We start from the raw sequence: 27,190 nt of genomic DNA, 5'->3' as shown, positions 1-27,190 counted from the left end.
GCTTCAGCTGGCAAGTTATTTAACCCTAACTTTTTCCAGTGAGTAGCTTTGTAGATATACCTTATGATCATGGAAGACAGAAGTGTCAGAATCATTGGCCTGCATCAAGCAAAGCAAACAACTAAGGAGCTTGCTGAAACTACTAAAACAGGATTAAGAACTGTTCAACACATTATTAAAACCTGGAAGGATAGTGGTGAACCAATATCTTCAAGAAGAAATGTGCTTGAAAAAAATCTTTGGTGAAAAAACATTTAGCGAAATCAAATCATGAAGAAAAAAAAAACAGTAAAACTCCCGGCTATGATTAATACTGAAAGTAAGAGTATTTCCACACACACACAATGTGAAGAGAAATCAAGGGATGGGAATAAACAGTTGTTCGGCCTTAGTGAAACCAAATATCAGTGAGGCTAAGCAGAAAAAATGCTTCAGTTTTTTATGGAGTATTATTATTGGACACCAAAGCAATGTTAAAAGGTAATGGGGTCTGATGAGTCAAGATTTACCCTGTTCCAGGGTGATTGGTGTATCAGGGTAAGAAGAGAGGCAGATGAAGTGATGCACCTATCATTGGCCATATTCCAAAATTGACAGGAAGCAAGAGTGGTTCAGGGAGCATAATAAACATAATTTTCATGTACTGGAGAAGACTTAATACAAGATCTTGCGAATGCAACTCTGGATGAAAATAAATGTAATAAAATAAAATTATTAATTTTGTAAAAAAGAAAGTACATAAGCTTATCGAAACGATGCTATGGCAATTGAATGCCCTAATCAAAGCACAACTCCAATTCCAAATAAGTTGGGATGCTGTGTAATATATAAATAAAAACAGAATGCAAATCTCATAAACATATATTTTATTCAAAATAGAGCATACAAAACATATTAAATGTATTATTTCATGGAAAAAAATAAGGTAATTTAGAATTAGATTTCTGCATCACGTCTTGAAAAAGTTAAAACGGAGGGAACCAAAAGCTGGAAAAGAAAGTGTATTAAAAAAGTAAAACAGCTGAGGTAATTTGCAAATAATTAAGTTAATTGTTAATAGGTCAGTAACATGATTGGGTACAAAAAGATTAACTTTGAGAGACAGAGTCACCCAGAAGTAAAGATGGGCAGAAGGTTCACCAATCTGCAAAAAACTGTGTCTACAAATTATGGAACAAAATTCAGAATAAAGTTCTTCAACGTAAAATTATGAAAACCTAAAAGATCATCAAAAGATTCAGTCAATCTGGAGAAATCATGATGCTGAAAAATCCATATTGGATGGTCATGATCTTCAGGTCCTCAGGCAGCACTGAATTAAAAACAGGCATGATTTTGTAATGGAAATAACTGCATAGGCTTAGAAACACATCCACAAATCACTGTAAAGTTTTTATAGCTGTATTCGGTTTCCTGTGCATTCATGAAATGCAGGTTAAATCTCTGTCATGCAAAGAAGAAGCGATATGTGAACATGATCTGGATACACCACCATGGTTTCTGGGCCAAAGTTAATTTAAAATGGACTGAGGCAAAGTGGAAAACTGTTCTATGGTTGGACGAATCAAAATTAAAAAGATTTTGGAATACATGGATGCTCTAAAACAGAGAGGGACCATTCGGTTTGTTATCGGCCTGCTTTTCTGTTAGTTTGGGGGTGCACTACTGTCTTTGAAATGGGCAGCTTGCACATCTGGAAATGTACCATCAATTCTGAAAGTATATACAGGTAGTAGAAGACTTCCTGAAGATACAGACATTTCACCAGTTAAAAAAAATAAGACAAACAACAAAGAAAACTAAAGACTGTTGAACAGCTAGACATAAATTGAACAACATTCCTTTAACAAAATTCCAGCAACTGGTCTCTTCAGTTCCCACATGTATAAAGACTGAAGAAAGGAACATGTTGAAGCCATCAAATTCAAAAGTATCTAATTATTCTTTAAAATGGTAAATTTCTTTAGGTTAAACATTAGATATGTTTTCTATGTTCTACTTGGAATAAAATATGGATAAATGTTCAAGAAATAGGGGTTGTAAAGGACGGTCAAAGGAAATATTTGTGAGTTTAACTATTTTTGGCCAGGCTGTGTGTTTCTGAAATTTTGTTTTTATTTTTACAAGAACATTCTATATTTGTATAGTTTTAGTCCTTATCGAGGCAAACAGGATTGGCAGTTCAGTGTATTTTGATTATATATCTAAATGGTATCTAAATATATCTATATCTAAAACACAAGTTAATAATTCATACATATTGCTTTATTGTTTCATGTGAAAACTTTCTTTCATTTTTCTTTCACATATTCAATTCCTTGCTAATTTGTAACTTTAGCTAATGGTTACTGAATTTTTTTTATTAATCAACACCTAATGGAAGTAAAATTTTAACTTGCATTGTGTCACTTACACTTTTATACTATCATAAAAGTTTTATAATTAACTCCTATATGATGTTATTCAGAAATCAACTGGTTCCTCATAAAATGTAATTTCTGTATGTTTGAATAAATGCATGTACAAAACGATTTAATGTAAATGAATGTAAAATCGTACAAAGTAAAACTGGCCTTCTGACTGGATGTAGAGTTATTACTGATAGAACAGTAATTTTGAACTAAACTGGTGAGAATACTTTCTGTATACAGTATTTATTAAATGTATTATAGTTTATTTAAAGACTGTGTACACATTTCGTATCTGTGTATATGTTTGCACCTGACACCAAGACAAATGTTTAAAAAGTGCTCTTTGCTGTACCTGGCATTAAAGTTTTTCTGATTCTAATTCTGAGAAGAAATATAATATTCAAGATTATGGCATATAGACTCTTACTCTGTTTTTTTTCCCAGCACAAACACAATTTGTCTTTCTTTATAATGTTACAAACTGTCGGTATATACTTAAGCCTCAAGACCTATAACTCTAGACACTTTCTGAAATTAATGAAATATACTGTGATGAATTTTATTTACTAAGCCCAGCAAGTGGTCCTTTTAACAGACCTGGGATTTAAATTCACTGGTCTTTAAGCCATGTGTGTTTGCTTGTTGCAAGTAAAGCAGGGTACATTGTAAACCAGGTGCAACAGCAACATGGGTTTTTCTGTTGACTCACAGCTTGGCCTTAAAGTGACGTTAAGCTCCTTTCATGATTACAAATAGTTTTACACTTGAAATATCAGAATTTGTTGATTATATAAGGAAAGTTATGTGTTATATAAAATTATTATAAAATTATTTTATTAATAAATACATATTTATTTATTTATTATATTATTATTATTATTATTATTACCATATGGCAACATGTTTAAAACTAATTAATGCTTTAATAATTATGTATTATTATATGCACTAATGATTAGTGCTTCAGGAAGTAATGGATCATATATAAATTCAGATAGTCCTATATAATAATAGCTATTAATAATCATAATAGTTAAGTACACATTTGCCATGCAAAATCTGCCATGCAAAGCCAGCACAATAAGTTGCTTTAGACCGCATGACCACCTGAGATCACAAACCATGGCCTAGCTTGTGTACAAATGTTGTGCATAGATTTGAGCATTATAAACTATATATTTTATACCACAATTTAAAAATATGAATATTGCAATTAAAAACAATAAGCATCAATCAATCAATTAGTCATGTGTTGGGGTTTGGTTTAGTTTAGAATTGGGGTTCCCCCCTCCCCACCAATTAACACCCACCAAAAAAACAAACCAGGACACTTGTTCCCTCAAAACTTTCACACCTCTTTGCCCTGGGTTCGGTGTTTACCCCTCAGTTAAACCCTAAACTGGGTCACTACAGGAACGTGATGCTAAAAGTGGATGTACTGTAGCCGTATCACATCACAGATTTCTCCAGGCTGCTAGGATAACTTTCTCTGATGTTCTTTCTCCTTTCTGAGTACATTACATTTTTGGTAGCTCAGTAAGGACAACATATATAACACAGTGCTCTTATAGAAACTAAGGTATATGTGAAAACTAAATATCACTGACGAGACAGTGTCCTACTGTATATTCTACACACTCTGTTGGCTGCTCTATGTAAACATTTCTATTGCAGCAACTTATTCACAAACTAACACATCTCTTCAACAACTTATTGACACCCGCATGCCTTATAAATGCCTTAAAAAATATATCTGTCTTGTGTGTTCTGCAAACTTTTTTTAAAATAAAAAAAATATTTTAGGTTTTCATGGTAGTTTGTTTCAGTTATAAAGCGACAGGGTTGTGTGAACAGATGAATGTCAGGCTGTGCATGAAATACTTTGGTGGGCATGACTGATCATGTCTGATATTAGAACCGTCATTAAAAGAGAACAACCCGTTTGGCTTGGCGCACAAGAGCAAGATAATGTTTTCATGCCCAAAGTTCAGATGTGAACTTCAGGCACTCTGTATCTTTATTTAGATATAATCCTCATGTAGTGCAGGGGTTATCATGACAATCATTGGCCTTGGTGCATTTGCTTTAAAGAGCATACATTTTTTTTATATTCCTGCATAATTTAATATGTTTGACAAATATTGTAGCAAGTCTAATTGTCCACTCAAGGATTAATACCCAAGTAGGTGTGGCGTAAACCAGAAGTTTTTCTATTTTTTTTTTCTTATTTGGTTTTTGTTGAATTAACTATAAATCCGGTCAATATGCCTCCAAACACTGGAAAACCCCAGAGCTAGAAGTACCAGCAGTGCCAGCATGGAGTGTATACTTACTCTTTTTTTTTTATCCCGTACACTCATTTATTATTTTAGTTTGTTCCTTTCGCCACAAAAAATGAACAAACTACTAGGTTAATTTGAAACAGCATGATCCTTCCAAAACAGTTACTAAAAATAAAGAAATTAATAGTAATCCATTCATGCAAGTTTCAACTTTAATTTACTTGATAATACCACCATCAATATCAGCATGCTTGCCATCTCATTGACTGCTAACTCAGAGCAACTTTACTATAATATACAATATACTGATGGTTCAGTAGTTACAGCTCTGAGTTAATAATCATAAGGTCAGTGGTTCAAGACCCAGTACCAGCTACTACTTTTGGGCCCTTGGACAAGGCCCTTAAACCCACTTATACCATGTGCTCTGACTCCAGCAAAAGAATTTCACTGTGCTGTAATGCATATGTAACAAATAATGGATTTTTATCTTAACATCCAGACTGGCATCTGCACTTCTTCTATAATATTGAGAAATTAAATGTTGTGAGTAAAAAAAGGGCCTGCATGCTCTTTTCAATTTCTATTAAATGCTAAGACTCGTTATCCTGCATCTAAACGTGTTTGTAAATGGATGCTATGTTTGTCCATACAAAAAGATAAAGAAAATTGGATTATCATCTCGCTAGACTTTTTACCTCTTTTTACACCTGGATAACAATTTGTTTTGCGATTGTGATACTGACTTCCAGGCAGATTGTGTTGTTTTTTTTTATAGAGATGGTCACAAAGGAACAAGGGTGTTCTTTCCAGGTTCAACTGTAGGTCTCCTTTTGTACATGTTATATAGTTAATCACTTGGCACTCTGATTGGTTGTGTACCTTTTGTGCTAATCTTCTCAAATACTAGGAAGTCACATTTTGTTGAAGATATCATTGGTGGTCCTGGCAAGTTCTATAGTAAGTGTTTATGTATTTTGCAGCACAAAGCATATGAACTTTCTCAATACTAGCTGTACCTTACTAAACAATTGCACTGGTCAGTGTTTTTATTCTAAGTCCACCACAGGCAGATTTATCTGAGAAAATTAAGAAAGAAGGTGAGCAACAAAGGGACAACAAAAAATTTGGGTCATGTTACCCGAGAGGAGATTTTGGAGAATGGCACTGCGTCAGGGTCTGTACATGTGACACCAGTTGTGAATGGAAAGAAGTGTCCTGGGAAACTCTCCAGAGAGACTGAAATACGACCAGACACAGCAGTGGACCCTTTTTAGTAAACTCTTTGAATTAGAACATTAGCAAAGCTGCATGAAAATGTTTTAATTGTGTGCATTATAAAGAATTTGTAGACATATACCCACAAACAAAGAATATTACAGCTGTTTTATAAAATATGTGGTTCTGGGTTTTTTTTGGTTCTGTTTTTTTTTTTTTTTTTGGTTTGGTTTTTTAAGGTAATAACCCTACATGAATTTAGATAATTAACCTATTTTTGCATATAATCCATGCATAACTTTGAACCCGTTGCATAGGACAAGACATAAAATCAAAGCCTTTCCATATAAGTAATAGACCTCTCACCCAGATATATATATATATACACACAGGCATATTAGTACTCATTATGATAATTTATTTATTTGATCTTGCAAGAGCGCAGTGCCAGCTGTTATTTAAGGCAAGCAGGGAGGAACTTGTCTGCGTCACACAGACATACCTGGATCCAATTTCAGTCTGACACTGAAGGGAGGGTTCTCATGGATCCGGAAAATGATGTTGTTTACCTCTTTAGGGATCCAAAAGGGCACGAGATGTACTGAGGAACTGGTTTAAACTGGCTGCAGCAACCTTTTGTGATTTGTTCATGGAACTCACGTGGAACTGATATGAGATATATATATATATATATATATATATATATATATATATATATATATATATATATATATATATATATATGTGTGTGTGTGTGTGTGTGTGTGTGTGTGTGTGTGTGTGTGTGTGTGTGTGTGTGTGTGTGTGTTGTTATTTAGCTTTAGTCATTATTTTGAGGTAGTGGTTAAGTTTGCTACAAAAGCAAATTAATCACTCTTAACAAGCTGCATGTGCAAATATAAGTCAAATATATATTTTATATATATATTTGTGATAATTAATGCACGAAAGGGTTAAGGCAGAACATTGCATAAACTCTCAGTTCCTTAAAAGCAGTGGGTTTTTTAGCACATGCTTTCAATTTCGTTGAAGTCCCTATCAATTCCTTGAAGCCATGATCTCTTCCCTGAAGCAAGTGTCTTGAGCACAACTAGCTTTCTCATGCAAGGACAAAACAATTCCATGTGTCAAGAAAGCACCAGGAATGAAGTACATGATCTTAAATATTGCCTGACAAGGGCCCCTCATTTCCTTTTTACAGACTTTGAGGGATGTAGGACTCATGAACAAGCTCAACCAAGATTGCAAATGCCATAGATGCACACCCACCAGCATGCCTTTTACAGATTGGTTAAAAATGTATTGTGTTTCTAAAACTAGGTTGTTACTCAAAATAATATGTAAACGTATTGTGTTTAAACTATAAAAGTATAATACTGTCATAGTTTAAACACAATACGTTTACATATTATTTTGTTAGGCAGGACAGTAGTGACGTATATGATAAGTGACTCATAATACTGAGGTATACATGTTCTGAGCCAGCTTTGTCACACCAAAACAGAATTTGGACAAAGATCCTTTATTAAAATCTATCTTTATTGGAAGGGCTATCAGTGGAACTTATGCAAAGCACTTTTCCATCTTTACTATATTTTTCATCATCATTGGTTCTCATTTCCATATAAACCATAACCAGCTAAAAAATGTTGAATAGCTATTTAGGCAAATGTAACATGCTCACTCCTTGCTTACATGCCAAAATGCGCACGAGGCATTTAGAATACATGTTCAATTTAGACCCCTGATTTCTTTCAAATGTGTTCTCATAAATAGGTAAAGAGTGAAAAATGTTTTGTACACTATAAATATTTAGCAAAATCCATTATTCAGCTTAAGTATAAAGGCAGATTCAGATATTCTGCAGCATTTTAAGATGTAAATAATGAAGAAACAGATTTCAATATTCTGTCTAATTTCTTTATAACTAAATCAAATATATTAATAATAAAATGATATATCTAATATCACAAAAAAACACTCATACTGATGGATTTAAGTGTAAGTGTTTACTAATTTGTTTTCTAGCTCATTGAGTTAGTAAACAGTCATGATTGCGTTGAAACCTCTGTTGTAAACAATCTTAGAATAATGCACGATGTTAGGAACACATGGCTTGTGTGGCTGTCACCTGACTGCAAGACTATAAATTGCAAGAGTGGTTTGACAGCGAACAAGAAGTGTCTGAGCTCAGAGGGTGAGGCTCAATCTTTGGAATACTGCTCTATATAGAAAACAAATTTCCTGAAAGATTTCAAACCCAAGGTAATTCATTCACTTTGGAATGGCTTTTTATCTTAAATATATATTTATGGATCCTATAAAAAACTTTTTATTTATAGCACTCTGTATAGTAAACATTAACTCACGTTAGGTTTCAGACATTTCGTTTTAATGTACCTGTGTGTTGCTTACAGTGGTATGCTACTTTGGAATATCATTTCATCCATTTTTATGGCCGAATTTAGTAAAATTCGAAGACATCTGCAACAACGACATAGAATCCCAGTTGAAGAAACTTAAGTGTAAGTATTCAATTATGTTTCTGATGGGTTTACATACAAATAGGTTACATTTTGGAAAAACTGGGCATTTATTCGTCACTGATAATATACAACACACACAACAACTTTTGTCTTTTCACAAATGGTAACATAATTCTGCAATCATTATGCCACAAGAATTTACCATTCTCATTCTCATTTATCACAGGGACTTGGAAAAAAATCTATTTTACAAAACAAGTGTGACTGTTCTACTCAGTGAAAAAGAACATGGTTGGAATCAAGCCTAAAGATCTTGCTCCCTCAGCCACTGTAAAGTTCTTCGGTGCAGGAACAGCAGCCTGCATTGCTGATTTAATGACTTTTCCCCTTGACACTGCCAAAGTCAGGCTTCAGGTAAGAACTGGTTTAACATCTCAGATTAAAGATGTCCTAATTATTATTGTTTAGGTTTAATCATGCTTTTATGCTATTTTCAGATCCAGGGCGAGTCCAAACCTGCTGAAGGTGCAGCAGGGGTGAAATATCGGGGAGTGTTTGGCACTATTACCACAATGGTGCGCACAGAGGGGCCGCGGAGCCTTTACAATGGCCTGGTGGCTGGACTGCAGAGGCAGATGAGCTTCGCTTCAGTCCGCATCGGCCTTTATGACTCTACGAAGCAGTTCTACACTCGAGGATCTGACAGTGAGTACTGTATTAAACACATAAGGCTATGGTTCTTTGCAAATATACTCACCCTCTTACAACCTGGAAGTAAAAGTTACTTAATTAGAATTTTAGCTTATATATCCTATAATGTAACTATGTGTAATTAAAATTTTGATAGCAGTTTTTTACACTATACACCATGGAAAAGCTAAAGTGTTAGCTGTGTAAAGTGAATGACTTTTAAGACTTGACATCACAGCATTCTCTACATGATTTCACCAGATGCAGGCATTGTGAGTAAACTGCTAGCCGGCTGCACTACTGGGGCCATGGCTGTGGCATTTGCACAGCCCACAGATGTAGTAAAAGTACGTTTCCAGGCCCAAGGCCTTCAAGCCGATGGAGTAAAGCGTTACAGTGGCACCATGAATGCCTACAAGACCATCGCTCATGATGAAGGCATCAGAGGGCTGTGGAAAGGTACGGTTCCATGAACTTTCACCTGCTGCCTAAAATAGAAGAGTCTGATGTCATAGCATTGTAAACGTGAATGACATTTGTGTACTATTTTATTTCAGGTTGCATGCCAAATATCACAAGAAACGCTATTGTGAACTGTGCAGAGCTGGTAACCTATGACATCATCAAAGAACTTATACTAAAGTATAATCTCATGACAGGTAAATAACTATAAGAAACATCATACAGATGCTTGGATTTTTTCTTGGGACAGGAGATCCTGATGTAGCATAAGCAAATTTGTTTTTGCCTGCAGATAACATGCCATGCCACTTCACGGCTGCATTTGGAGCTGGTTTCTGCACTACCATTGTAGCCTCTCCGGTCGACGTGGTGAAGACTCGCTTTATGAACTCTACTGCTAGCCAGTACAGCAGTGCCATCAACTGTGCCCTTTCCATGCTTACCAAGGAAGGGCCGACTGCCTTTTACAAAGGGTGAGCATATATATATATATATATATATATATATATATATATATATATATATATATATATATATATATATATATATTTTATAAATTTTTTTTATTATTTATTTATACATATACTTTAACTTCACAAACTTGTAGAATGCTTTGCCCATTTACACAATCACACATCTGTAGCTTGACATTGAAATAAACAGATCTATTGTTTAAAAAAAGTTGTGACAATTGTTTCACCTCAAATGCTGTTTGAATAATGACATTTGCCTCATCTCCACCCAGGTTCATGCCCTCGTTTCTTCGCCTTGGGTCCTGGAACATTGTAATGTTTGTCTCCTATGAACAAATAAAAAGAGCCATGACAAGAGTTCAGCAGTCATGGGAGGCACCGTTTTGAGTGCTTCCTTTCAAGGCGACAAAACAAAGATCTCGTCATGTCCTGTTAACTATTTCACTTTAAACCAGACGACTGCATCAGAACCCTGTATGGCGGTGGAGAAGACACAAATGAGATGTAAAAAAAAACTTGAAAAAACTGAAAAAAGATTGCCTTTCATTAAAGGACATTGCACCCTCTATACAAATATTGGGAGATTATCCTGTGGAAAAGGCCAAGTACAGTTTGGAACTATCCAAACAAGATAGCAAATTTTCCCTTTACAGCATCCACATGTTCTTGTCTTCTCTGTAGAGTTTGCACATATATGTTTTGTTTTGTTTGGGCATTTGTCTGCATAGGTTTTTCAGGAAAATGAAGCTTAATGAAATGTTTACAGGATTGTTTACAAGTGCCACACATTTTGGGTCCATAGATTGGGGATTGTATGTAATTTATCAACAGACAGATTTTCTCCCTATATGAAAATTGTTATGATTTTTTGTACAATTTGTATTTCTCTTAATAAAATTTATAACTTTATTTGATTGGTCTGTTTAAATTTTTCATTTTATTACAAATGAAAATCCAATACTTATATCATATATTTCAATATAATATACATTTTTTATGGTCTTTTTTACGCTCTGATATTTCAGACATCACCAAACAGCCCCATTAATGTTTATTAGTAAATGTTAAATGAATTGAGAAATATTGGAAATGTATATTTTATAACAAAAAATTTTATAAAATTCTAATTTAAAAAAAGTTCAAAGTCTAACTGCCTCATAGCTCCAGTCCTGATTCACTTCTGGTTCTCTGGTTTTGTCCTACATCTAAAACTATGCTAGTAGATGAACTGGTTATTCCACATGTAAAGGAGCATATAAATGTTTCCTCCTCATGTCATGAACAAATATTTACAGTTCAGATTTAATTTTGAAAATGTGAATCTATACTTATGATACTTAAGCGTGTTTTTTAAATGGCAAAGATTTAGGAAGTATATATGTATATAGTGTGCATGAATGATGAAAAAGAGAACCATATGATAGTCACTGTTGGAAAGATGACTGGATATCATTCAAGTTTTAAGTATTGTCAGAACTCCTACATTTAAAGTCCACCCACTGCAAAAAGTTCAACTGAGGCTAGAAAAAAAACCCCAGTTAAATGATATTCCACAATATGACAACTAGAGGATTAACGTGGAAAAACTGAATCAATTGCAATAAATAAATAAATATTTGAATGCATTTGCTGAAAAAATGCAACGATAAACTGCATGTTTATTAGCTGAAAGAAATATGAAATCGCCACTTTGCTCGGTTTTATTTATATCTTCAGACTCTCTGTCCGTACTTCAGCTGCAGTGAAAGTGATTTGACCTTCAATCCGGGACAAGACATTATATTCTTATAAATTTATTTGATATAAAATGATACACATCATTTATAAGTGTGAATCACAAACCTCCTTTTTAAATATGATTAATAAAATTATTTCTTTCTGTTCTTATTATCTTTTATTGTATTTTTTTTACAGTTCTCCTCGCACAGTACTGTATAATCATAGCATACAGTAGGTTTACTGGTTGGCGCTATCTTGGGTTTTGTGTCTTGTCTTGTGTTGTCTGTCTGCGATGTCTGTACTGTTTTTCGTCTGCACTGTTTGCACTAGGTTGCACTCGATGCACTTTATGTAGCATGTGTTGTGTTGTAGCTCTATGTTGTTTAGTGTAGCACCAGGGTTCCGGAGGAATGTTGTCTCGTTTTTATTGTGTACTGTGTACCACTGTGTATAGTAGAAATGACAATAAAAGCCTCTTGACTTGACTAGTCATCAACACCGAAGTGTGTCTGCTAGCTCAGACTTTATTGCGTGAGTAGAAAAACAAACACACTACCAAGAGAATGTAAAGCTGTTTACCACATCCTTTCATACTACTGCTTATGTACAGAGTTCAGCCACTGGAACCAAAACTGAAAATGTATATTAAATACCTTTTTTATTCTTACAAACATCTTAAAGGTTTATTTCATTAATCAAAAATTGCGTCATATTGCTTCACAGGGGTTTCCCTGAGAGGAAATGATAAAGGGAAGTCAATAGCTAAGGGGTTTAGCAAAAGTTGTCACAGATTTAACCCCTGGATCTTGTATCGAATGTAGCACAGAACTTCAGTTTGACATAGTTATATAACTTTAAATTACATAGAAGAAGCATTGCTTTTTGTTTGATAAATGTTTTTTTTTTAGAGAACAGGAAGGAAACCCCTATAGATGTTTTGCTGCCTAAACACCATCATGTTAATTAAAAAATGCTTCTCAGAACACTGGCATGCTTAAGTTAAATGAACACCTGGACACCACATGAACCCATTTCCTCTTAATGAACCCCATATGTGCTTCAGTTGTGTCTTCTCACTGTGACTCAGCATTTCAAGCCATACATTTGTAACATATTCTGAGCACAAGTCCAAATACTGCATACTGGAACAGATATAACTTCAGATACATTATCTTATTTGCTCAGGGCTAGTGTTGATGTTGAAAGACTGTGTTGATGGCACCTCCCCCTCTTCAACGCTGTACATGTTTTTGTCCTTTTGGGGACACAAAGTTCCTCTGTTGTCTGTCGTGCAGAAAGAGATGGACTCAGTCATGATGTTTGAACTTTGTATAACACAAAGTACTTGGTAAATTGTATTACTTTTCCCTCAGATTCTAATTTTTGCTGCTTATTGTGAAATACAGTTCCATTAATAACAAATTTATTGCACTGTATGTGTATTTGAGAGGTTGCCTATTGGAAATACCTAACTGAAATACAATACCAAGTTTAGTTTTTTTGTGGGGGGGTGTTTCAATAAATGAAATCAATCAATACACCAAAAATACAGTTCATTGTTTTATTTTATAGTTCTTTCTTTCGGCTTCTCCCGTTAGGGGTCGCCACAGCGGATCCTCCGCACGTTTGATTTAGCACATGTTTTACGCTGGATGCCCTTCCTAACGCAACCCTCCCCAATTTATCCGGGCTTGGGACCGGCACTGAGAGTGGCTGGGGATGGTTCCCTGACCGGGAATCGAACCCGGGTCGCAGCGGTGGGAGCGCTGCATCTTAACCACTAGACCACCAGGGACCTTTTATTTTATAGTTCAATATGTAATAATTAGAGCTGTCAATTAATAAAGACATTTTATCGCGATTAATCGCATGATTGTCATGAGTTAACTTGTGAGTTAACACATTTTTAGCTGTTTTAAATGTACCTTAAATTAATACTTTTAAAGTTTTGAATACTCTAATTAACATGAGCACTGACAAATATGGATGCAAATGTATATGTTTATTATTAGTGAAACCATACTCAACATACAGCATGAAGACAAAATATTCTTGTAAATGTTTAATATTACATAAATCATCAGGACAACAAAACTGAACTTTTGCTCTGTTTCCACATGGATGGTTTTAATTGTGTGCTTCAAGTGTATAATTGTGATCTGAAAGTGTGCTTTGTGGTGGATTTTAGACTTGTCGCATCAGTAAAACAAATCTTTAGTGTTTAGAAATTATGATTCAGTGGAGTTTATTTATTATTTTTATTTCTGAGTAAAGAACGGATGTCGTCAATAGATGTGTGAAATACGTGCATTGATAAAATGTGTGTCGTTTACATTAATTTGCACTAATGCTCTATTACTGCGTTCATTCTGACAGCCCTAGTAATAATGCATTACTAGTTTTGTTCCTCTGTTCTGAGTTTGTCAAAATATATGCTTGTTCAGGATGTCATTCCGAAGATTATCACTCCTTTTGCTGCTATAAGAGCTTTCACCAGATTTTGAAAAGTGGCTTTAGGAATTTCCTCCAATTTCAACACAGTGAAGTCATAATGCACAGTTAGTGTTGAAGTCTATCCCAGAGATGTACAGTGGGGATCAAGTCATGGCTCTGTGCAGATCACTTGAGTTTTTTCAGTCCAGCTTTGGCAAAATATGACTTCTTGGAGCATTTGTGCATTATCATACCGGAACAGATTGTAGTCTTTACAGTCTTTTAGTTCTAAGGAAGTGACATTGTAATTCTACAGTGTACAAGAACATCCTGTACTATTGTGTGATCGAGTACGATTGTGTGGCAACAGGTTGGGTATAACTATGAATGGGATAATCAAGTGTGACATTCCTTTGGCTTGTAAATGGATTATTATGGTATGTATGGGATATGGAAGGCTATTTTTCTGACATACTGAGTTTAATAGCTTTTTTGTACTTTAACGTCTATTTAGTTCAATTTATATATATATATATATATATATATATATATATATATATATATATATATATATATATATATATATATATATATATATACAGAGAGAGAGAGAGAGAGAGAGAGAGAGAGAGAAATGTGCCACGAGCTATAGGAAGGCCATACTGTGGGCGGTGACGTCAGACGGGGGAGGGGGGTATAAAACCAGCTGCTGCCTTTGTTCCTTGTTTACACGCTGCTGTTTGTGTAAGCTGTCGGTGTTGAGCAGAATTTGTGCGTCACCTACTTTCGAGACAAAAAAAAAACTCGTTTTCCACGTTACACCTTACTTTATTTCGTGTCCTGTTCACGGTAAGTCTTATTGCTAAATCTTATGTATGATATAACTCCTTTCCACCTGATGCTGATCAGTGCAAGTGAAGTCTTTCTTTACCGGCAGATCGTCGAGTTTTCACCGGTACCTTGTTTGTTTTCTTTCAGGAGCATGTTTTTAAACTGTCCGTTTTCTGAGCTGTTTTCTATGGAAGAACAAGGCAACCAAATCCTAGTTGAAAGTAATTTCAACCAGAGAGACGCTTTTAGAGAATCTTGACTTTGTCCGGCTTCGTTGCCCGGTGTCTCTTGAGTGAAGGTAAAAAAAAATTATTTATGTATTTTGCCTCATCCACAGCACTGACACAATGAACACAGCAAAGTAAAACAATTACTACTATATCCCTTTTACAGAGAATATCGGCGTTTCCAGTTCCTATTTCTTTGTTTGTTCAGTGATCCACTGACGACAGCACTTTTTTTCTTCAACTTCTATGCAACAGTGATAAACAAATGATCAGGCGGAGGCTCCACTTCCGCAAATTTAAACCGAATGTAGTTGCCGATCAAGCCCTTTTTTTTTTGTAATTTCACTTCCCCACCAAAGTTAAAGTTCTCAGTGAACTGAATGTTCCTCATAATGGGGTCTGGCAGAAAAGAAGCCCGTAATCTAAAGTTGTCAGACTTTTTTTTTTTTTTTTTTTTTTTTTAAACCTACAAACATTTTATATCTTCACTTCACTGGCAGAGAACAGACTCGTTATCTCATTGGGATGCCCATCACCCACACATCATCTAAAAATAAACTTAGAGTTTTAACTGAACAAGACATTCTCTTTCTCTTATTTGTTGCCCTCTCTGTTTCCCTCACCAGATCTGGGTGGAGTTCACCTATCTTGTTTTCACATCATTGATCATCAAGATCCTTTTTTCCCCAAACTACATTTTCCAGCAAGTAAAAAAAAAAAAATGGTTGGCTTCAGACCTGCAGATGTGCCCCCAACAGCTGCTGTTAAGTTTATCGGTGCAGGAACTGCAGCGTGCATCGCTGACCTGGTCACCTTTCCTCTGGACACAGCCAAAGTTAGGCTCCAGGTAAGGTCTTATACAATTAGACTTTTCTCAACAGCAACAACAGACGGTATCGTGTTGCGGTCCAGTTTCCCTGAGGAACATCTGTTAACATTTCTTCCCCCTGTGCAGCAGGACCATCTTTTTTGCCTGAATGACTTTGATATTGATCTTTTGTAAACTTTCACACACTGACAATAGCTTTCTCCTATTTTTTTCTTTTCCTTCTCGACTTCCATTGTTCTTCCTTGCAATAGCCATGTACGCTGAACCAGGAGTTGATGCTTAAGCCTTAGGACCTGTGCAGATCCTGGACTGATGACATGGACATCATGTGGCTGGAGATTATCCCATCTTCCAAGTGGCCCTACCAAGTGTCTGTAAAGTCTTTCCATGCCCCTTTTGTTGTGTACAGATCCAGGGTGAGAGCAGCGGTACTACGAAAGTGGGTTCTTCCCAGGTGATGAAGTACCGTGGTGTGTTTGGTACCATCACCACCATGGTGCGTACGGAGGGGCCACGTAGTCTCTACAACGGGCTAGTGGCTGGACTGCAGCGCCAGATGAGCTTCGCTTCGGTCCGCATTGGCCTGTATGACTCGGTTAAGCAGTTTTACACCAAAGGATCTGATCGTAAGTTCATTAATAAATGTGATTTGGTTTTGAAAGATCAAATTTGATAAGCCTTCCCAGCAATACAATAACCCCCCACCCCCCTCTAGATGTGGGGATTGGCAGTCGCCTGCTGGCAGGCTGTACCACTGGTGCGATGGCAGTTGCTGTGGCTCAACCCACAGATGTGGTAAAGGTGCGTTTTCAGGCTCAGGTTAGCGCTGGTGTGGAAAACAAACGCTACCATGGCACTATGGCTGCCTACCGAACCATTGCCAAAGAGGAGGGGTTTCGTGGTCTGTGGAAAGGTAAGTCTTCAGCAGTAACATCGGGAATGTAATAAAGTTGATCAAGTTGGATGCATAAATGTTATTAATTTAAATGGTTTGTTTCAGGAACTGGCCCAAACATCACCCGCAATGCCATTGTGAATTGTACTGAACTGGTCACTTATGACCTCATCAAAGATGCTCTTTTACGAAATACACAGATGACTGGTAAGCCAGTGTTAAGTCGTACAAATCGTGGATAACATTTTTGTATGCACCAGCAAAACTAAAGATTATTTTCCACAGATGATCTTCCATGCCACTTCACATCTGCATTTGGTGCTGGTTTCTGCACCACAGTGATTGCTTCTCCTGTCGATGTTGTGAAAACAAGATACATGAACTCTGCCCTTGGCCAGTACAACAGTGCTCTGAATTGTGCTCTGGCCATGCTGACCAAGGAGGGACCTATGGCCTTCTATAAGGGGTAAGCTGAATTAGATAAATGACCATTTAGGTTGTTTGAATTGTATGCATAGTGTTTGGTTTTTTTTTGTTTGTTTTTTTTTTTATTAATTTTTTTGTAGTAAACATCTGATCTCTTTACAGGTTTATGCCTTCTTTCCTGAGGTTGGGCTCCTGGAATGTTGTCATGTTCGTCACCTATGAACAGCTGAAACGTGCTATGATGGTGGCCCACCAGAATTGGTCTACTCCTCTTTAAGTTGCCAGGGGATCTGTGCTGATATCATTCTTGTCTACCTTTTGAATTATCTGCTCTGAACCCCTTCATGTCCAGCAGTTTCCCCCCCAACCCACCCAAACCATTGATTTTTATGTAACTCAAGTGTATCCTGGGACTAAAAAGCTGGTCTTATTTTTCTTTTCTTTTTTTTTATAAATAATGAAGCTATTCTTTTAAACAATGTCATTAAAGTTTCTGAAAATACAGCAGTGTGTTTTTATTTCTCAAGAGCAGAACTGATAACGGTTTGTACACATATCGGTGTATGTGTAAAGCTGCTTTAAGACAATGTTCATTGTTAAAAGCGCTATACAAATTAAAATGAATATAAGTTATGGATGATCTTATAAAACCATGGGTTTTATAAATGTTAGTCAAGTGTTGAGGGCTTTCTTAATGAGCAGTTTCTTCTCAGCAGAGAGCTTCTCTGGGAACTGGGTATTAAACCGGATGATCAGATCTCCACGTGCAGTTGGGTGGCTGGATAAAGGCATTCCCTCTCCTGTCACCAGCTTGCTGTACTGTGGACTACATGCAACAGGGGTTATTTTTAAAAAGCTTTGATATATTTCTGGTGCATTAACCTTCCTGATGCTGATATTTTGTGATCTCTAATTTAAGACCAAAGTACTGTTTTTGGTAATTTATAACTTGTAATAAATATGCTATGAGAAATCATATACAATTTTTCATGAAATTTAACAAGGGTCTTCAAAATGTGCAGCCCAGTATAGCTAAAATATAAATAGGGTGCAGTAAATCATGACTTGGCAAAATAAATACAATTTAATATTTAACATTTTATACAGCAATAGTGCTGTGATTAATGCATCTTTGGTGTTTACTTGTGTGAAATACAGTTTCCAAAGAAACAGTTTAATGATCTAGGCTGGCATATAAGGTGTTTGATGGCCTGAAAGGAGTGGAAATGGTTTACTCCAACTATTTTGGTGCTAATACTCATTTCATTTGAAACCATTTGTTTAGGCACAGTGTGTGTGTGCGCAAGAGCGACAAGCTATACTCACCATACAATATCATTGATGGGAATGTTGAGAAGTCTGCCATCTAGTGTCTCCACCTCCACCGAAAACCCAGTCAGTGCCTGTGAAGTGCAGACACTCACTCAAACCAGATGAAAATAACAATAGAGCTTACAAAGATTCCCCCCACACTCACCTTCTCGAGTGATATGTTTTCTGTGTAAATCAAGTTGTTACCCTGACGGACATACATCGGGTGCGGTTTCTGGCGAACGATGAAAATGATGTCTGCTGGGATGCAGTTTGGGCCCTGTGGGAAAAAAAGACAGTGTCTGTTAGCACTTGCTAAATAGTTCTATATACTAATAGTAAATATTAATTGTTTCCCGGCTAGTAATAGTAAAGTGCCAATAATTTTTTTAATCTGATTGTGTTGATTTTTTATAACAGAACTCTGACAGGAGTGCTAGCTTCAAATATCACGGTTTCTATAGTAACAGCACACTTACAGGGATACAAATAATACTAGTTATACTGAATTTAACATCTCCAGTGTCAGGGCTTTTTAAAAGTAAGCAAGTTGTCGGTCACATCCATTATCTTCGTGCCGTAAAAGAAGTGTTTCTGATTTGAAGCAAGACCGATAAGGGACTTACTATAATTAGCTGCTACATGTGATAAAGAGAACTCCAGAGCTTGTTGTGCATTAAATGCAACTGTAAATGGTTTAAATGGTCATTAAAATGTCCAGCCCTTCATGAATTGCTGTTGTGTATAAAAGGGGAAAAAGAACAGCTCTTTTTATAGGAAAATTATCATCTTGATGTGGTATTGCATCCTGGATTATTTTCCTATAAGCACCTTGTTGTGTTTTATTCCTTATGTACCAGTAAATCAAAACTGACAAGACCAGAAGAATGCACACCTGATCACCCTCTTTGGGAAATGTTATCCGTGTCCCTTCCTTCCAGCCTGGTTTTACTGTGATGCTTAGAATCTTGTCCTTGATGCTTGATGTCTGCCCATCTTCATTCATCACCTGAATGAATATTTTGCTATTAAATGTTAACAAAATTCACATACCACAGTGTGTGTGTGTGTGTGAGTGTGTGTATGTGTGTGCAAGCGAGATTGTTAGAGATCTGAACATCTTACATGCCGGGAAATCTTTATCTTTTTGGTACATCCGTGGAAAAGGTCCTCTAAGGCTAAATGCAGGTCTCGCTCAATAGGTGGATCCTGCTTTTTTACTGCTTGTCCACGGAGGCCTCCAAAGCCAAGTTCGACGTCTGTGATGTGAAAATCTGAGGGGAGAATAACAGTGTCAAGCTAAAACTTCCAGAAATATGTGTTTACAGTAGCAACAGTAATGAAAGACAGCAAAGTAGGTTTTTTGCAAAGATTTTATCTGCCAATGGTCAAACATTTAGAACCTGGATTAAACTTCATGTTTTGTTTATTATTTAGAAAAATATCCAATATGGGCCCACCCATGTTTTTTTATGGGATGTGTGTGTGTAGTTGTGTGTACAGGTGGGAGTAGAAAAAAAGGTAAAATTAGGTCACATTACATCTGTTCATATCAGATATTTATATTTACACCCAAAATGCCACTGGGGCAGAAGTGTTCTAGTGAGCTACAAAAAAAACAACAAAAAAAACATACTCACCAGCAAAAGGATTATCTCCTCCAAAAAACTGCCTGAATGTTTTTTCAGGATTTCCATGGTAGGTGTATCCTGAAGACCATGCACCGCTCGCCGCTGACTCTGGAGGTATTCCACCTTTAAGGCCCTCCTCTCCAAACTTATCATACGTGGCCTTTTTCCGAGCTGTAGGGTTACATCACTGATTAGTTCTCCCATCATGCAGGTTAAAAGAACATAACAACATTACATAACATAACATAACATTGCATTTGCATAGTGTAACATTTTTAACAACCACGAGTGACACAGAAAACTCAGGAATTTACACACGTTTTTGTTATATTATATATTATACTGTTATCTTTTACACATTTATTAGAGTTGAAGACCTCTAGTGCAAATGTTTTTCATCTATCATTTTTATGCATTATGTTTGGCAGGCATTTATCTTTAGCATTTTAGCAGCGATTTATTATCTATAATTATAATTATAATTATCTATATAATTTAATTAGTATTTATTAATTATATTTACAATATAATATTCACAGGAAACCATATACGATGGGTACCAGTGTTGGCTGACACATAAGGTGAAGGTACATTTTACTTATCACATGTACTTTACAGCACAGTGAAATTCTTTCTTCACATATTACAGGAATGTCAGGAAGCTGGGGTCAGAGTGCAAAAACAAATAATATGATACAGTGCCTATAGATGGTCAAGGGCCTTCCTTAAGGTCCCAAGAGTGGCAGCTTGGCAATACTGGGGCTTGAACCCCCAAACCCTCTAATCAGTAAAACAGAGCCCTAACCACTGAGCTACCACTTCCCAAAAATTTGCACATATCCCAGTTTGTTAGGAAGCTGGGGTCAGAGTACAATGTCAGCCATGGTATGGCCGCCCCTAGCGCAAATAGGGCCTAACAAACCCCCCAACCGCTTCCCCCATTCCCACTGACAAGTAAGCAGTTGAGGGTTAAGAGCCTTGCTTAAGGTCCCAGCAGTGGCATCTTAGTGGTGGTGGAATTTGAACTCACAACCTTCTGATCAGAAGTTCAACATCTTAACCACTGAACTTCCCCTTCCCCAATGCCTGTGCCAATAAGAATAACTGGTTGTAGGAGTTATGAGTATGGAAACGTCACTGTATCCAGCAGATCAACAATATGTCATTTCTTTGTAAGGATGAACAAACTCAGACTATTCATTCTCATACCAACCTCCTTCGATAGCAGCTCTACTCACTGACATGTTTTGCAGTATACATATTACATTATTTTTATGCTTTTGCATTGTTGACTTACGGTCACTGAGAACATCATAAGCTTCAGCAAGTTGGTTGAACTTCTCGTAAGCACCGGGCTGCTTGTTGATCTGCGGATGATATTTCAGTGCTAGCCGACGATACCTGATATTGAGTTCAAATAAAATAAAATAAAGTTACATTACTAGAAACAGCACTATTAAGCACCAATTGTTGCTTCCTGGTTATATAATAACAATGAAGCAGTGTACAAATCAGCAGGGACAGGAAGTAATGAAGTACAAATACTTTGTTATTGTATATAAGTAGATTTTTTTTGGTATCAGTATCATCTGGTATCATCTGTACTTTCTACTTCTTACATTTTCAAACCAGGTTCATTACTTTAGTCTGAATCTATTTGGTGACATGATCAAAGTTTTTCTTCTCACTGGGTGCTGTTTTTTTAGCACATCAACCCATTTCTTGTCATTGTGCAGCTTTTTTTTTCAACATACGACTGGTGTATCATTTCCTGACTCTCACACACCACAGAAATAGACTAGTTTATGAAGCTAACAATGAACAAGGCAGAAGACCACAAGAAGTATGGGATTAATGTGGATGAGACAGAGGGAGTCAGTGATGTAAATATGACTGAGAACAGACACATTCCTGATCACCTGTTCATCATCATCATCTTTTCTCTGCTTGTGTTCTATAGGGTGGTGGTTTAGCTGAGATACATTTATTAAGTAACATTTATTAAGTTTTTCAAAATGATTTTGTATTAATATGTAAATATGATGTCAGGTCCAGTTACCAGCATGACACTAACACAGGTAGTAGCAATGGTTACTTTTTACTTAAGTACAAGTCAGAGCCCAAACTTCTTTACTTTAACTTGAGTGAAAATGTGACGTACTTCAACTTTTACCAGAGTCTTTTAAAACATAGGTATCTGTGCTTCTAATTGAGTAAAGGGTGTGTGTACTTTTATCATCTCTGCAAACCAGGTATTTAGAGCTGGCTAGTTTCATCAAAGTTGTTTCTCTTTTAGAAACATAGTGGAATAAGTCATTATTTATTTTGACTATGAAGTGCATTTCTTACTTGTTATTATTATTATTATTATTATTATTATTATTATTATTATTTACAGCACAATACGATGAAAGTTATTGCCTTTAGTGTAATTAGTTTAAATTAATTTTAAAAAGAGCAAAAATAGTTTCTTACGACTGCTTAATATCCGCGTCAGCTGCAGTTTGGTTAATTTCCAGTGTAGCGTAATAATCTTTCCCCATTTTAAATCAAATTTGGAAAAGAAAACTTTTCTGGATGTGTCGCATTCACCGAGTGTTTAGCGTTAGTAGCGGTTACCTAGCAACGGTGCTACGGCGAAAACGCTTTGCTTCATGGGCAATGTAGTTCATTAGTTATGTTGTTCCTGGGTAATGTAGTTTTTTTTTTTTTTTTAAATAATGTATATCCTGGGTAATGTAGTTTCTGGGTTATGTAGATTTTTAGTATTTTAGCTCTACTAAAAACCTAATGTAACTTTAATAAAAAATTATTGAAATTTATTTTCTGGAAAATGTAGTTTATTATTGATGAATTTCATTTTGCTTTATCTGTAACTAAAACCTGGCCTTTCAGTCACTTTGATATTGAGGTGGTTACAGAGTTTTGGATGTACTGATCTTAATGTTTTACCAGAGCCACATCATAGCTGCGTTTGTCACGCTCACGTTTATACGCACTGCCTTGATCTCCTTCATCTGAAGTTTTTCCTTCTTTTGCTATAGAAGCAAATTAAAGCTGCACTACTGCACAATGCATTCAAATTAGACAATAAAACCGCAAGCAATAGTCGCTCTGATTGTTTACGGTCACTGTGTCCTTTGGAAGAAGAACCTGGTACTTGATTAGACACCATGTTTTTTCAGACACTTTGAAAAGTAAAGTATATGAGGTGGATGCAGGTCCATGCTTAAGTACAATTTTTTTTTTACAAAATGTCACTAAAATATTTGAGATGTGAGATGATGGGAATTATACATCAACACTTCAATAAGCAATCAACTGCAATAAAGTGCATTAGCAATTTTTTTTTAAAGAAAAGGCTAAAATGTCAATAATGTCTAAATTAATGTCATTTTGTTGTCTTGTCATTTCATTTTTTTGTCTTGCAAGTATTCACATCCTATGATCCATTCTGCATTTCATAGTGTTAGTATCTTGAAGTGTTTGAGCTGGTCAGTATATTAAATGAACTGTTATAATAAACTACACAATTTAATACTCAAATCATCAACATGATTTATGCAAATACTTCAAAACCGTGAAAATAACTGTGTTGGAAAATATGTGTTGAAATAATTTGATGTTCAACAACTGCTTTAAATCAATATTGTACATATCAGAAACAGATCTGAACTGGAACAAAAGAAAATACACACCCTCATACACAAAATACAACCACAGTACAGATCCACTGGCAGATTTATTAACACATCAGATAAGCATTTTTAACTTATTTGTGCTAAAAGTCCTTCGAGTTCTGGTCTGGCCTTAAAACGGGCTTTGTATTCTGCCTCAGTGTGCTGAAAAAAAAGAAGAAGAAAAAAACCAAAACAAAACATTAAAAGTGGCACTAAAACACAATAAATCAGTTTCGGAATAAAATTTGTGATTTTACACTGTAAACCCAAGATGCAAATTCTTTGCATTTGATCAAAAAACTATACATAAAAAACAGGAAGAAATAATAATGTTGTGTTCACCTCATTTATAGAGAGCTGAACTCCCTCCGGCTGGTTTTTAAGAAGAACCTCCATTAATATAGGAGCCAGGATTGCCTTCATCTGGCTTATCTGGAGGGAAAAAAGCAAAAATTATTTTTATTATTATTAAAGGGATGCTCCATTGACTGAAGCAGTCCAGTTTGATTTATGGAGGGAGTCTCCAGTGCCAGTGCTCTGCAACAGTTCTACAACATTACAGCTAAATCAAGTTATATTAAAATATTAAAAAGTTGTATTAAAATATCAAAACACCATGGAGTAAAAGTAATTTCAGGACACACGGTTAAACTAACTGCACTCCATCAGTGTAAAAAAAAAAAAAAAAAATTCTACCTGAACAACCCGCTGGTACGTTTTGAGTAATGCATCGATGTACATCTTGGTGCCCTGCTCGGGCATGACCATGACTTCTGTGCTCTTAGTAGGCAGGGCATAGCTTGGAAAAAAAGACAAGCAAAAGCGTTATTCCTCTACAATCACCTGGGAAAAACCTTCTTGTTCTGAAAGTGTTGTGTGCAAAACTAAACCCTAGCATATTCAAGATCACTTCTCTTTATCCGTCAAGTCAAGTCAAGTTTATTTCTATAGCGCTTTTCACAACATTAACAGACATTGTCTCAAAGCAGCTTTACAGAAATTAACAGTTAAGGTGAACGATGTGTGTTTATCCCTGATGAGCAGCCATGGCGACTGTAGCAAGGAAAAACTCCCTTAGATGTTATGAGGAAGAAACCTTGAGAGGAACCAGACGCAAAAGGGGAACCCATCCTCATTTGGGTGACATCAAGAGTATGATTACAGTGTTTAATCTTACCTTTCAGTCACTTTAATATTGAGGCGGTTGCAGAGTTTGTGGATGTACTGAGCATAATGTTCCACCAGGGTCATGTCATAGCCAGAGACGCTCATGTTCAGCACACCATACTCTGTGTCTGTCGCTGCCTTGATCTCCTTCATCTGAAGTTTATCCTTCTTCTTCTTTTGCTACAGAAGAAAATTAAAGCTTCATTATGTCTTTATTAATTCAAATTAGACAACATGGCAAGCATTAGTCACTCTGATCACTTACGCTCAGCGCCTCTTTTGGAAGAAGATACTTGTATCGACCAATCCCGTGTGTAGGCATGGATCTGTAGGGTCTGTCAGGCAGAAAGACACCTACAAAGAAATACGAATTATCTTATCTATATATGTGCCATTTGATATCTACACAAATACATACACAAATGGATGTAGCCAGATTACCTGGTAACATTGGTTGCTTTAATACAGGTGAGCTGTAATAACAAAAAAAGACATCATTCATTAAAACAAGCTCTATTAATAAAATACCCAATTTTTTAAACAAAAGACCAACCGAATAAGTGATAAAGCCTGGACCAAGGCCCGTGTGTTCCGCATGAGCAAGACCTGCAGCAGGAAATTGAAAAAAAACAAACAATTTAGTATTATTTACATTATGTGGTGTGTGACTGAAATAAGAATTCAGTTTCACTGTAATATGCTTCTTATGTACATTAAATGTGTAGTACAACTCCTACCTTTTACTATATAGATTTAATAAAGTTATACTTACGCCGTTCATTAATAGTTACATATTTCTACTACTACTAATAATAATAATAGTAATAATATGTATTATGTACGCTAAAAGTTCCAAACAGCTACTTAGTCCCTATTCTAGTGCACTACACGTGGTCTATAATACATCACTTTTACACCCTATGTAGTGCACTACATATGATAAAAAGGTCGTATTTATGATTGCGCCATAACAAGAAGCCTCATGAGCACAGATATGACCTCCAGGATTCACATAACTAAGAATTAGAGCGATATTTCATGAGAAAACAGCTACCTTTCCGGATACGTTCATCCCGTAAGTTTTTAGAATTGAATTCCAGTCCGACTAAAAAGAAAAAAAATGAATGAATCCGTAAATGTAAGACTTTAATTGAAATCTGTATTGGGCATGTTCACGCTCGTTTACTTTTTCGTGGTTTATAAAGTGTTTACTGCAGACGCGCCAGCGCCCTTCTGCGCCCTCCAGCGTCTTGGCGGAGAACCGACAAGCCAAACTGACGCTATAAAAGTGAACGCAAGTGAACCACGCAGATTAAACCCACATACATATAGAATTTAATAGAATCTTTCATTAATCATTCATTTCCCAGAGTAAAAAAAAAAATTTCGTGTTAGATTTTGTTATACGCATTTAGACACAATTTATTTTCTTATTTGTGGTAGTAGTGAAAACATTTCCCTTGATATAAAATACTTTTATATACTGTATATTGTATAAGATCATTTCAATTAGCACAGAAATATATTTTAGTTGTTGATATTATCTGTATCAATATTGACAAGTTAAATTATATTCTATTATATTACACATTGTCGTAGAAGATCTAGCCTCACACAACACGAAACTGAATACGGGAGCATACAAAGTACAACAAAATGTTTATACCACATATATATTCAAATTCAAATTTTATTCATCACATACACATACACATACATACATAGTAGGACATGCAGTGAAATGCTTTAGACGACTGTCCAGCATTCAAGTACAAAAGAAATAGAATTTAAGGATTAAAAAAAAAAAGGTAGATAAATAAAAAGTATAAACTATAGAAATATATGAATGAATGAGTATGGAATGAATATATATGAAGGAGTATGGCAGATATTGACAGTACAAACTAAAGTGATTAAGTGTGATTGTCCTTAATGTGTTTATGTGCAGTATGGTGTGATATAAAGTGACATAGATAGATATATGAAGTACTCAGGGTGTACAGAAAACAAAGTTTTGGC

At 35.8% G+C, this 27,190-nt stretch overlaps 4 protein-coding genes and 1 non-coding gene across 5 annotated transcripts; 2 read left to right on the top strand and 3 right to left on the bottom strand.

Annotated features, from left to right (window-relative positions):
• The first annotated feature begins 8,061 nt into the window (after window positions 1-8,061).
• Window positions 8,062-10,931, top strand: LOC124393479 (mitochondrial uncoupling protein 2-like). The gene is made up of 8 exons (XM_046861352.1): window positions 8,062-8,176; window positions 8,329-8,436; window positions 8,624-8,811; window positions 8,895-9,102; window positions 9,349-9,546; window positions 9,645-9,746; window positions 9,842-10,022; window positions 10,295-10,931. The coding sequence occupies exons 3-8, from the start codon at window positions 8,686-8,688 to the stop codon at window positions 10,407-10,409; spliced, it is 930 nt and encodes a 309-aa protein (XP_046717308.1). The 5' UTR covers window positions 8,062-8,176; window positions 8,329-8,436; window positions 8,624-8,685; the 3' UTR covers window positions 10,410-10,931.
• A 2,533-nt stretch (window positions 10,932-13,464) lies between these two features.
• On the bottom strand, window positions 13,465-13,536 carry trnag-ccc. The gene has a single exon. It is a non-coding gene; the product is annotated as a tRNA-Gly (tRNA).
• A 1,329-nt stretch (window positions 13,537-14,865) lies between these two features.
• ucp2 (uncoupling protein 2) lies at window positions 14,866-17,886 on the top strand. Its single transcript, XM_046861862.1, has 8 exons — window positions 14,866-15,023; window positions 15,153-15,303; window positions 15,859-16,079; window positions 16,471-16,687; window positions 16,777-16,974; window positions 17,062-17,163; window positions 17,242-17,422; window positions 17,545-17,886. The coding sequence occupies exons 3-8, from the start codon at window positions 15,954-15,956 to the stop codon at window positions 17,657-17,659; spliced, it is 939 nt and encodes a 312-aa protein (XP_046717818.1). The 5' UTR covers window positions 14,866-15,023; window positions 15,153-15,303; window positions 15,859-15,953; the 3' UTR covers window positions 17,660-17,886.
• On the bottom strand, window positions 17,867-22,949 carry dnajb13 (DnaJ heat shock protein family (Hsp40) member B13). The gene is made up of 8 exons (XM_046861861.1): window positions 22,800-22,949; window positions 21,622-21,725; window positions 20,334-20,495; window positions 19,819-19,967; window positions 19,589-19,702; window positions 18,860-18,973; window positions 18,709-18,785; window positions 17,867-18,208 (listed from the first exon to the last, which is right to left on the bottom strand). Exons 1-8 carry the CDS (start codon window positions 22,865-22,867, stop codon window positions 18,055-18,057), a joined length of 942 nt encoding a protein of 313 aa, XP_046717817.1. The 5' UTR covers window positions 22,868-22,949; the 3' UTR covers window positions 17,867-18,054.
• Window positions 22,950-24,047: 1,098 nt separating this feature from the next.
• On the bottom strand, window positions 24,048-26,385 carry mrpl48 (mitochondrial ribosomal protein L48). Its single transcript, XM_046861503.1, has 8 exons — window positions 26,226-26,385; window positions 25,725-25,777; window positions 25,613-25,644; window positions 25,437-25,525; window positions 25,182-25,351; window positions 24,701-24,803; window positions 24,347-24,436; window positions 24,048-24,166 (listed from the first exon to the last, which is right to left on the bottom strand). The coding sequence occupies exons 1-8, from the start codon at window positions 26,241-26,243 to the stop codon at window positions 24,092-24,094; spliced, it is 630 nt and encodes a 209-aa protein (XP_046717459.1). The 5' UTR covers window positions 26,244-26,385; the 3' UTR covers window positions 24,048-24,091.
• Between the last annotated feature and the right edge of the window lie 805 nt (window positions 26,386-27,190).

Source organism: Silurus meridionalis, chromosome 11, assembly GCF_014805685.1.
Source record: "Silurus meridionalis isolate SWU-2019-XX chromosome 11, ASM1480568v1, whole genome shotgun sequence".
Classification (NCBI taxonomy): Eukaryota; Metazoa; Chordata; class Actinopteri; order Siluriformes; family Siluridae; genus Silurus; species Silurus meridionalis.
The sequence above is the reverse complement of the archived record's forward strand: the minus strand, read 5'-3'. Positions and strand labels throughout refer to the sequence as shown.

Bases quoted from the DNA above. Each gene is read 5' to 3' on its own strand.
- dnajb13 (XM_046861861.1), bottom strand. From the start codon at position 22,867: ATGGGGAAAGATTATTACGCTACACTGGAAATTAACCAAACTGCAGCT. The intron at 18,974-19,588 runs GTGTGCATTCTT...TTTTTCCCACAG, and splicing joins TTCCCAAAGAGGGTGATCAG to GGCCCAAACTGCATCCCAGC. The intron at 18,209-18,708 runs GTGAGTATAGCT...TGTTGCATGTAG, and splicing joins CCCATCAATGATATTGTATG to TCCACAGTACAGCAAGCTGG.
- LOC124393479 (XM_046861352.1), top strand. From the start codon at position 8,686: ATGGTTGGAATCAAGCCTAAAGATCTTGCTCCCTCAGCCACTGTAAAG. The intron at 9,103-9,348 runs GTGAGTACTGTA...TGATTTCACCAG, and splicing joins CTACACTCGAGGATCTGACA to ATGCAGGCATTGTGAGTAAA. The intron at 9,547-9,644 runs GTACGGTTCCAT...ATTTTATTTCAG, and splicing joins CATCAGAGGGCTGTGGAAAG to GTTGCATGCCAAATATCACA.
- ucp2 (XM_046861862.1), top strand. From the start codon at position 15,954: ATGGTTGGCTTCAGACCTGCAGATGTGCCCCCAACAGCTGCTGTTAAG. The intron at 16,080-16,470 runs GTAAGGTCTTAT...TGTTGTGTACAG, and splicing joins CAGCCAAAGTTAGGCTCCAG to ATCCAGGGTGAGAGCAGCGG. The intron at 16,975-17,061 runs GTAAGTCTTCAG...GGTTTGTTTCAG, and splicing joins GTTTCGTGGTCTGTGGAAAG to GAACTGGCCCAAACATCACC.
- mrpl48 (XM_046861503.1), bottom strand. The intron at 24,804-25,181 runs GTAAGATTAAAC...TTTTTTTCCAAG, and splicing joins AATATTAAAGTGACTGAAAG to CTATGCCCTGCCTACTAAGA. The intron at 24,167-24,346 runs GTGAACACAACA...CTTTTTTTTCAG, and splicing joins TTCAGCTCTCTATAAATGAG to CACACTGAGGCAGAATACAA.